General features: G+C 42.1%; 1 protein-coding gene across 1 annotated transcript; it reads right to left on the bottom strand.

Annotated features, from left to right (window-relative positions):
- Window positions 1-8,668: 8,668 nt before the first annotated feature.
- Window positions 8,669-11,172, bottom strand: myca (MYC proto-oncogene, bHLH transcription factor a). The gene is made up of 3 exons (XM_063912137.1): window positions 10,961-11,172; window positions 9,966-10,644; window positions 8,669-9,699 (listed from the first exon to the last, which is right to left on the bottom strand). Exons 2-3 carry the CDS (start codon window positions 10,609-10,611, stop codon window positions 9,053-9,055), a joined length of 1,293 nt encoding a protein of 430 aa, XP_063768207.1. The 5' UTR covers window positions 10,612-10,644; window positions 10,961-11,172; the 3' UTR covers window positions 8,669-9,052.
- Window positions 11,173-11,310: the final 138 nt, after the last annotated feature.

The raw sequence follows: 11,310 nt of genomic DNA, 5'->3' as shown, positions 1-11,310 counted from the left end.
GAGGTGAGATTTTGACTAATAAATGATGATAGTGGGGAAATGTATCAGACGATATCTGTGCGTTGGGTAGACTACTGAGAAGCAGGGCTAAAGATTTCCTCATGTCTTTGATGGTTATGCATTAAACCACAACCTTCAACTGAAAGGCATGTGTCTAAAATAAATCAACGCTGAGGCTTCTGTAGAGGATATTGCTCTTCCGTTACATCAGTGTTTTCCAACTCACTGCCGTTTCCACCAATGCCAATTTTTAGTCATCAAGTTGAGCAGTTCAATTAAGGTCTCAGACTTCATTTACATGTTCTATAGAGTACGGAAGACTATTCTTTTGCGTACTTATAGGCCTGTCGTTTATTTCTTATATATCCCGCCATTCCCTCCTCTCACGCATACTCACTCATAATTTCCTTGCTGTCATTGTCTTGGCCTGTCAATCATGTTATCAGCTGTTATCATCAACTGGTCACATCTATCCAACTGCCCCTCAAGACATCCTGTCAAAACTTTATGATCACATAAAATATATATGTAAGAAGAATGAAAGTTGATTTTGTGTAGCAAAATTAGGTTTTTTTTAATGATTTTCTTCCCTGGTAACCACGAGCCTTCAGATTTACCAAGGTTTGAAACCACTAAAGAGCCACTGAATGCAAAAAAAAAAGGCTTTATATGGTAAAACATGTCAGATTACGCATCATCTTCTCATAGAGCTGGCAGGCAACAGCATCAACACATGTGGGCTTTACCTTTCACTCTCTGTGCCGATCCTTTTTGTGCCGCTCCTCTGCCCTGTCACCTCAACAATGGTTATTAAATGTGTGGGCATGTTTCCTTTCAAACTCAAAGTCCTTCCACCGGCACAGCGGCAGGACACATAAACACAGAATCTAGGTCAGTCAAACAGTTGTGTCTGTTCTCCCCTCTCTTTCCACGTCTGAGGTAAACTGACAGGGAAATCAAACACATTGGTTGCAGCGGTGACTCATCTCAACCAGAGAACCCGGGAGGTGGAGCAGGGGTCGCACCGTGCTACCGTTTGGGTGTGAATGTTTGGGGCAGGCAACCAAACATCAGTCTGTCTGGCAGCAGCTGAGAATCACGTTTCCTTTCTGAAGATTGATGGTTATCTCCGACCTCCTGTGTGTTTATAGCGGTGTGTCAATTGGGGGCATAGACTGTGACTTCCGGTGAGCAAAGAGAGCACAAGAAGAGGGATGTCATGCGCTGAATTCTATTACATCCACTCAGACAATTACCCAGATAAAATACAGAGCATATCAAATGTTCCATATAATGGTACAGCCATAAAAAGTACATTTAGTCGGAGTGTGACAAATGGAACAAGCAGGAACAGAATATATAATAATAATAATAATAAATTATATTTACAAAATAAAGAAACAGAAAAGGCAATCAACAGGAAGTTGTATGAGGACATACAGATGTATCCATCAGAATGGTGAATTAAAAAAGAAACTGGGTTTAATCAAGCGGACTAAAGAAGTTAGAGTTGAAGACTTGGACTATAACTCTCCCCCTACCTATCAAGTTTGGACAGCATAAAGTGCTAAAGCTTGAACAAAATAAAAAATGTCAAAGAAAATCATAAAATAGAGCAATTGTCGGAAGCTAGCTAGTTCTTCCCCAGCGGGGTAGCGCATTTTTATTTTGAAAGATATACAGTGGATGGAAACATACGGCACTGCTCTTTTAAACTGACCTGCATCTTTTTGGTTTTCCATTAGCAAAGGTCAGGGATAGAAACTCAATCGAGGTTCCAAGTTAGCTAATCTTTAAGGTCATGCTAAAACAATGCAGACTGCTGATTGGTCTGAGTGAACTGTCAAACTGGACATTGTGCACCAACCCAGCATTTTGGCCAAGCTACCTACCATCTGCAATACCATACAGTGGAAACAAGGCATTAGGTACAGTGTGCTTTCAGCTTAATGCTAAAAATGGCTAAAGGGCAGAAGTAAGAAGTTATATTCTACTAATTGCTTTATAGACTTAGTATGAATATTTATGATTAGAGAAGCCGCTGTGACAGTATCACACTTGGATCATTTTCTATTCATTTATTCAGTTTTCAACATTAGTTATGGCCTGGTTCATAAAGAAGGTCACATGACATCAGTTCCATACACACATATGGTGCCACTCGCATATAGAAACACACCACTGTGATTTCCTTTTCTCAGGGAAAATGTTAATGTGCACGGACTGTGATTAGAGTACTTTTCATATTGAGGATTAGTCTTCTTTAACATGTGCCCTCTACTCTTCCTGACTTTTTAAACTAACAGTTGTACTTATTTTACACATGTTTAGTCCTAAAATGCAAAGTTGGTCACGTGTCTTTAGCCAAAGCTAATGAAAACTATGATGCCATGCCAGTCCTTTTTTAAAGGAATTCTTTAACACAGGAGTTAAAGAGATGTTTGTCTAGTGTGTAGTGCTGCAACTAACTATTACAAATGCAACAGTGGTCTACACCCAAAGGTTTTTCTTCATACAGCTACAAAGTCAGTCAGAGCTAAATACCAAAGATGAACATCTGAACTCCCTTCAATATACAAGTGTATCTGCTTCTAAGGGAAGCATTCCTCTCCTCCACCAGGACTTTGCATTAGAAACCAGCCCTCCCCTTGGCCCCCTGCTTGGAGTTCTGCAGAAACCACTCAGACGGGGGAACTCCAGTGGGAGAATTATCTGTAATCCAGCTGGAGCGTCCTGCTTTGATGAGGATTGGCGGTACAATATTGCACATGACACGGCACTCTGCTATGCACTGACGTCTTCTGCATGCAAATAGAAAAAAGGGCTGACCGGCTAGAGTATTGAGGAACTCTTTTACCTCATCAGTGCCCCATCTGGAAGTTGATATGTGACAAAAAAAAGGCTTGTCAGAGAGACTTTCTAGGAGTTAATGATGGAGGAGAGTGAAAGCTACACCTTTGAGAAGTAATATGAGTTGGTGTTACAGTGGGCTGGTAATCTGGAGGAACACATCACAAGTTTGGAATTACAGTTTTCAGATTGGAGCTTGCTAAGTATGTTTACAAATACCGCTTTCTCTCCTTTTCTTTATCAAATTCTTCATGTTAAAGAGGTGAGCCAATGACATCATTTACCATAGGGACCAATAGTATTACATAACAGCCAGGCATAGCTGTGAGCGCCCCACATCCAGCTCCAAATCATGAGCTTCCTGACGGGCAGATCCCAGGCAGTGCGGATGGGGAACATCACATCCTCCACCTTGACCCTCAACACCGGAGCCCCTCAGGGTTGTGTGCTCAGCCCTCTCCTCTACTCCCTGTTCACGCACGACTGCGTGGCCACACACAGCTCCAACACCATCATCAAGTTTGCTGACGACACGACCGTCATCGGCCTGATCACAGACGGCGACGAGACGGCGTACAGAGAGGAGGTCAGAGCCCTGACATCTTGGTGCCAGGACAACAACCTCCATCTCAACGTCAGCAAAACAAAGGAGCTGATTGTGGACTACAGGAAGAGGCAGAGAGAGGCACACACACCCATCACCATCGACGGGACTCCTGTGGAGAGAGTCAGCAGCTTCAGGTTCCTCGGGGTAAACATCAGTGAGGACCTGACATGGACACATCACACCAGGGTCATATCCAAGACGGCTCGACAGCGGCTCTTCTTCCTCCGCAGGCTGCGGAAGTTCAACATGGACTCCAGGATACTCTGCAACTTTTACAGGTGCACCATCGAGAGTATCCTGACTGGCAGCATCACCGCCTGGTATGGCAGTTGCACCGCCCTCAACCGTAAGACTCTACAGAGGGTGGTGAAAACTGCTCAGCACATCACCAGGACGGAGCTGCCATCCATGGAGGACCTCTACACCCAGCGGTGTAGGAAGAAGGCCGGTAGGATATTAAAGGACCCCCATCACCCCAGCAACAATCTGTTCTGTCTGCTGCCGTCTGGCAGACGGTACCGCAGCATCAGGACCAAGACCACCAGACTCAGAGACAGTTTTATACCACAGGCTATAAGACTACTGAACTCCTGAGCTCTGTGAATGTCTACTCACATCTGTTTATAGTACACACATACATATATATTATACACATCTGCCATACATATCTGTTTATAGTACACATATCTATATATTGTACATATCTGCCATATACATCTGCTATACATAATATATGCATCTGTCCATACCTCCTCATTCAACAGTGTAAAGTATTTAAATACTTTCAATGTATTCCACATATGTATATATTTCACATCCTCAAATCTTTATTGTTAATATTGTAAATATTCTTCTCTCTTTTTGCACTACTTTATTTATCTTTTGCACCATGTATGTTGAGTTGTTGGAGGAGCACGCGACATAAGATTTTCATTGCCAACATATACGCTGTATCTGCTGTGCATATGACCAATAAAACCTTGAAAACTTGAAAAACAAATGGTCTATTTCGGAGGCTCCATACAGTTTTAAGGCTACTTTACTATTTGACTCTAAGAAATGAAGTCGGTTTAACTGATCTCAACTTCCTTTTTATACAACAGCAAAGTTATGAAATAGATGACGACTAATCCCTACAAGGTCAGTTTTATTTATGTTTAACCTGCATTTAGCAAAACTAGGAACGTTTGGAACAAGATCCTTTTTTCAAGTCAAGCATCTTGTGTTAGGAACACACTAGCAGCAATGCCAAAATCGGGCCAGGGGCGTAGAGTCTGGCAGGGGCCCAGCCCACTTCCTACCCTCCTAATTATGGCCCCCTTGCTCGGACCAAACCAAATGTTGCCTCGACTTTGATCTTAAATATGCTCATGTGTCCAAAAGATTGTAAAAAGGACATACAGCTTAAAATGCCGGTCAACTGCTGCCATGGGTAACGCCCACCCTGAGGTTTAAAGCTCCCAAAAAGGTTTGAACAACGGAAAGAATATGCACAACTGCTCCAGTATCATCATAGTTCATATTTCTTTACACAGAAAACCAAGACCCTTAAAACTTCAGTTCCACTTAAAGTATGTGTTTAAAGAGCACACGTGTCACATTCCTCAGCAACATACTCCTGTACTCTCACGTGGCGAAATGAAAACACTGCGCAGGCAACGCGCTGGAAGCCAAACACAGGTCGTCGCCGCCAATGAAAACACACTGACAGCTCAGAGACAGACACAGAGCATGTAAATGAGGCAGCATATTAAGAGGAAAGTGATGTCATGTGATAATAATGATGCTGTAAAATGAGACGCAGCCAGAGAGAAAAGTCTAGCTGGAGAGTGGATACAGTCCTGACTTCAGGAGTATGAACTGCTTTAATCTATTCCAGCTCTGGAAAACACAGATTACATAAGAGCAGACCTCCATGTATTCCTGGGGCCTCTAAAGTATCTGAAAAGTATGTGTGCCGTCGTTGTGGCTCGGCAGGACAGTTTGGCTCAGTGTAAGCAGGACTGGAAAACACACAGATTTTAGGATAGACTGTAACACAACACTTACTGCATAACCACTCCAGCAAGAGGATTATCACACAAGTATGCTGATGTCACCCTTACAATGCAGAACATATAAACAAACGTCCTTACTGGAAGAATGGTGAGTATCTTTGGATGCAAGTCCACTATATTCATCAGTATTTCTCTCAAGAGTCGAGAAGGTTACTTTTATTTAACATAATACAAAATGTGTTTGTTATTGTATTACCTGCATCAGTAGCTAAAGTGCAAGGTATTCTGGTGCAGGTCAGCACTGCTGGCATGGATACAAGACCAGGCTTCCTCTGTCGATATAGCACACACTGAACAATACGCTGCTTTATTGATTAAAATGTACCATCAGATCTGGAAAAAAGGGTAGCAAATGTTACTGAAGTTAAAACGACTGTACAAATACTCTGTTATATGTAAAATTCCTGCATTCAAAATGTTAGTATAATGAGGCAAAATGTGGATAAATACATATCATTCATTTGTTTTTCCAGTTTATCGTCTCAACTGTACTTGTACAAACTCATTTATAGTTGATTTTTTTCAAAATGTTTAGGCTTTTTGTTTGTTTTGCTTGTAAAATCCTGATTTGTATATTACTTTAAGATGTCAAGTGACTTCAGTGAAGTAAAAAGGACACTTTTCCCCTCTGGAATGTAATGAGGTGAAAGTTAATTGTGGAATATAAACAAAATAATTTAGTCAAGTACAAGTATGTACATTTTTCTACTCTATGTTATTAGTAAAGTTCAATCACTGTGCACAAACTGGGACTGGTTTCACACCAGCAAATGTCTAAACCAGGTTCATTAGACTGTATTTCTACCTGATGCCCAGCCAGTTTGGACATGAATAGTTAAACTTGATGCATGTATAAAATATTTATAGGAACAGTAGGCGATAGATCACCTATGAAAGATGGAATACCGGTCTTTTAGGGAAAAAAGCTTTTCAGATGCTCTTGATGACACAGGAAGCAGGGTTTCTGTAGGTGTTTGGCAGGTAAAAAGATATTGTGTCGGGGTACAAACTGCGGTGAACTTCAGTGTGTAAGAGTGAAAAGCAGCCAGAGAAATGCGGTTTGAATTAGGGGCAATTTCTAACCAAGACAGTACAAAACTTTCACTTTTTCACCCTTTCAACTCTTTTTTAGCCAAAGTTACATCACCACCACACAGGGATTCAGTGTTTCCCTGGACAAAAACTTGAGGAGGTTGGATGCATGTAATCATGGAGGTTTTAACTGGGTCAGACAGCTACAGCACACTTTCCCTGCTCACAATACACCACCCTGCCCACCCAGAAAGTCCAAACAATGAATGTATGTAACAAAGTATGGCTGCACCTCATTTCTACACCATCTCTGCTCTTTAAGGAATTCACAAAATATATAGTTTATATGTCTTCTTTAGGTGCAAACAAACTAAATTGACATACAATGACTTAGATAAGCATTGAGTCCTTCCTGATGTTACCACAGATGTCTTTTCTCATCTTTTGTTATGATCTATCACTGACATCAATGATAAAACAATGCTTGCAGACAGCTATACTTAGTCCTCCATGGAGAATAAAGCAGAACAAGGACAGGGAAAGTATACAGTAAAAAACCTAAAGCAGACATCAACAATTAGCGTTACAGAACAGGCATACAAGCAACTCCAGCAGCATTAGCAGGAGTGAGACAGACAATAGAGAAGCCAGACGAAAACAATACTTCTCCTGAGAACAATAGTTTCAGACAGGTTTTATATTCACATCGCATTAAACCTCTGCAAAGCCGTTCACAGCCCCATAGCGACTATTGCTCCTCTAAATTAAACATCAGACACATTGAAAGATAACGAGCTTTTACTTGCTAATATCATCAGGTCTTCTCAGTGCTAACTTAACAATGACTTTACATTAAGAATGCAATCGATAGAGGACACTCAGAAAAGCTCTTACCGCTTTAACTTCGGTATTTGTTGCCGTTTTATCGCTTTAATATTCCTTTTTTCTGATGATCAGTCTCGCGTCTCACTGACACAAATCTCGACCTCACTTCCATGTGCTCGCGACCAGGACCACGCGCTCAGGGGAGCGCTCTGGATATGTCGGGTGACGTCACAGTGAGGATGGAAAGCTGGTCGAAAAATCCGTGCAACATCAACAATAACACAAGTAGTCTGTGTTATAACCAGGACTATATACAACATATTATATCGTTTAGAGACTTTACTATATGTGGTACTTCACTTGGAGGTTATAAGGAGTATTTTTGTTGCTATTATTGATACATTTAATGTAAGATTCCCTCCAACACAGTTAGCCTATATTTGTCTAATATCTAATAGCAAAGATGGTGTATTGTCGAAAACACACATCAAGACCGTTTAGTCTGAACAGTCTAACATTTTTGTTTGCAGCTGTAAACCAACATGTTCTGAGAACACTTGGAATAAAATATGATCTGAAGATGAACTCATTTTAAGATTACTTGATCACTCACATTCAGTTTCATTGCAAGAGTAGGCCTATACAAGGATTTTGAATAGGCTTTCAATGTACTTACACTTTGTTGCAAGAATGTTCAGGAAAACAATCATATAGGACATCTGTTTGCCCCAATCTAGTGTATATTGAAAGCAAAACAGGCCTAATAGATTGAACTAAATCCCCTCTTTTAACTACAAAATATGTGTAATGGTACTAATTAGTCAAATGTCTATATATATATATATATATATATATATATATATATATATATATATATATATATATATATATAGACATTTATTAATGGATTGCCTTTAAAAAGCTTTTTCTTAAATGTACTTTTGCCATAGTAACAGATTAAATGTTTTCATGCAATGGACAATGGTGTTAGCTTACCTTGTCTGTATTCTTTATGACCATGCACAAGGTCATCAAAACTTGTATCAAGTGAAGATATTTGTAATTTTAGCCCCCAAGGTACTAGATTTTTTTATTTAAGTAGGAAGAGTGACTGTCTATGCATCACTACACCAAAACATGAGCGTCTGGTCCACGTCAGACAATTTAAATCGTGCCTTTGTTTATTTGGCTTTTCTCCTTCTGAATAACCCACAGCAACATGTACCCATAGCCCTAGTACATATTAATGTGACGAAATGTGAGATGTGTGTTTGCATTGCAAGAACAAGGACACAAATTCAAGAAGAAACATCTTTTTATATTTCAAAAAGAATCTAGGAACATAATGAAAAAACCAAACACTGTGTCTGAACATCCAGACAGTTGAGATCCAAAAATACATTTTCTTAGGAAATATTAATTATATACAAAACATAAAAATTTATATTTTAGTTTGGGCACTCGGGGTAACCCAATTTTTTTTATATTTTATTAATAAAAATAAACTTTTAAATATTTAATCCACCCATAACTTCAATTGAGGCAGTTTTAACATTGAAATCAAACAAGATTTCAAACAACTTAATCCGCTTTGCATTTGCATGCAACAACAACTGTACAACCTAAGTCTTGAACTTGCATAAAAAACAAAAAGGCAAAAAAGTCTATGATGATTTCAACTTTAAGTGCGAGAGCTCTGCAGCTGTGAAAGTCTCTGCTTTAAAAGTTCACTTTTCCTCCTCAGCTGTTCCTTTACTGAGAGGAGTCTCTGTTCGTCTGACTGCATGCTGTAGATGCACTCTGTAGCTTTCTTAAGGATCACAACTTTGGCAGCCTTTTCGTTGTTTGCCACCTCGGGGATCTCATCCCTCAGGGCAAAGAAGCTCAACTTGAGCTCGTTCCTCCTCTGACGCTCCAAAACGTTATGAGTCCTTCTCTTGTCATAGTCCTCCGTGTCAGACGTCCGCGGGCTTGAACACTTGCGGTTGCTGCTGATCTGTTTGAGTACCCTGCTCTGGCCGACCCCTCCACCACCACCACTGTTACTGCTGCTGCTGCTGCTGCTCTCCAGCTTCACCCTCTTGACAGCCGGCTGCTCGTGCCTCATGGATGGATGGGCGGCGTAATTATGCTGGTGGGTGGAGACGTGGCACCTCTTCAGAACGAGCGGACTGGGATGCCTGGACTCTGTTGGGCTGGGGTCACACCTCTTCACAGCGTGCCTCTTCTCCACTGTAACCACATCGATCTCCTCCTCTTCCTCCTGGTCCTCCTCTTCCTCCCCCTCATCATCATCATCGTCATCATCATCATCTCCATCATCATCTTCTGCAACAACAAAAAAACAAAAAAAACAATCACAATCTGAATCATTCATTCACACTGCATGCCAGAGTGGAGAGGGAGGGAGTGACCCTTCTCTAATCTCACAACAGTGAACAACATGGCAAGTGTGGAACAGGCAGCATGCAAATCTGACTGCCAATCACATTAATCAACACAAGCATCCTTTATATCAAACTAGAATCTTTGCACACTCAGAGGGCAATTATAATTACACAGAGGTGTGACTGCATCATGTATTGAAATCTTACCTGAGTCACTACAACTGCTGCTGCTGCTGCCACTGTTAGGCGGCGTGTCCAGTCCCAGATCCTTACTAGGCAGCGTCCCTGCGATCTGCTTGGGCGTCTCTGCTACCGGGTACGGGAAAACCACAGACGGATCAATGCACTCCGACGCGGATGTGTTGAGGTCTTGCAGGTAGTTGCTGTTCAGCCTCCATACCCCGGTGGGCTCCGGGCAGTCCCCGGACGCAGACTCCTTCCTGGCGGCGTGCAGGCAGGCTAGTCGCTCAGAGACCACCTTCTCCAGTTTAGCGGCGGCAGAGAAGCCGCTCCACATGCAGTCCTGGATGATGATGGATTTGAGGAAGGTCTGGGAGTAGTCCGCGTCGCAGATGATGCTCTGGTTGACCACATCGTCGCCCAGAAACTCGGTCACCATCTCCAGCTGATCCGCCGTGGAAGGGAAGAGGCTTGACAGGGACGGCCGGCGGCTCGGGGAGAGGGGAGGGGTCGGCAGCAGTTCAAATTTCTTCCAGATGTCTTCGCTCGGTGCTGGAGGCTGGAGCTGCTGAGGGTAGAAGTCCTCCTCCTCGTTGTCGTAGTAGAAATACGGTTGAAGAGAGTCGTAGTCGTAGTCATAGTTTTTACTCGCCAAACTTGAATTCAGCGGCATTTTGAATGTGTTGTCCTTTTCCTTATCGTGAAGCTGATTGAAAGAAATAAAAATAAAGGTTGATTAGATGTTGATTCTAATAAGGTCTGCAGGTTCAATGCATCTGCTTGGCACCGATCCTGTTCTGCAACATTAAGTGTAACAACATCACATGGTCACTCAAAAACATGGACCCTTTTCCATACGCCTCTGCTGCAGCAACAGCAGCAGGTGTTCAACTAGGAAACTGATCGTAAATCAAGTGCAAGAGGGAAAGCCCCACCTTCAGTCAACTGCTACTGACAATTAAGTAGTACATGTTTGACTAAACTGGTGTGGGAAGTTTACGTGCAATCTCCACAAACCCTACCTTTTAAATTGTAAACTGTCGACAGAAGAGGCGAAGTCGACCCAAAGGGCGCAAAAAAGAGCAGTAAAGTTATTCCAATACGAAAGTAACATTAAGTCCTTCCACGTAGGTGTTGCTGGTAGTTTCGGCGAGGCTTTCTGAAGCATGCATGGGAATTGTAAGGCTGCACCAGCGACCCGGTGAGGACGACGCACTGTCTGTCATCAGCAGCGTGAGAATCACAGCTGAGACCTTCACCGGCTTCAATAAAAGCGACCCTATCACTCACCCTACTCATCCGCAGTATCCCTCCGCTGGTTTTCCCGCGAAACACTCGCCGGCATTGAAAATGCATCAAAATAATGTCATGC

This window comes from Eleginops maclovinus, chromosome 21 (genome assembly GCF_036324505.1).
Source record: "Eleginops maclovinus isolate JMC-PN-2008 ecotype Puerto Natales chromosome 21, JC_Emac_rtc_rv5, whole genome shotgun sequence".
NCBI classification, from domain to species: Eukaryota; Metazoa; Chordata; class Actinopteri; order Perciformes; family Eleginopidae; genus Eleginops; species Eleginops maclovinus.
The sequence above is the reverse complement of the archived record's forward strand: the minus strand, read 5'-3'. Positions and strand labels throughout refer to the sequence as shown.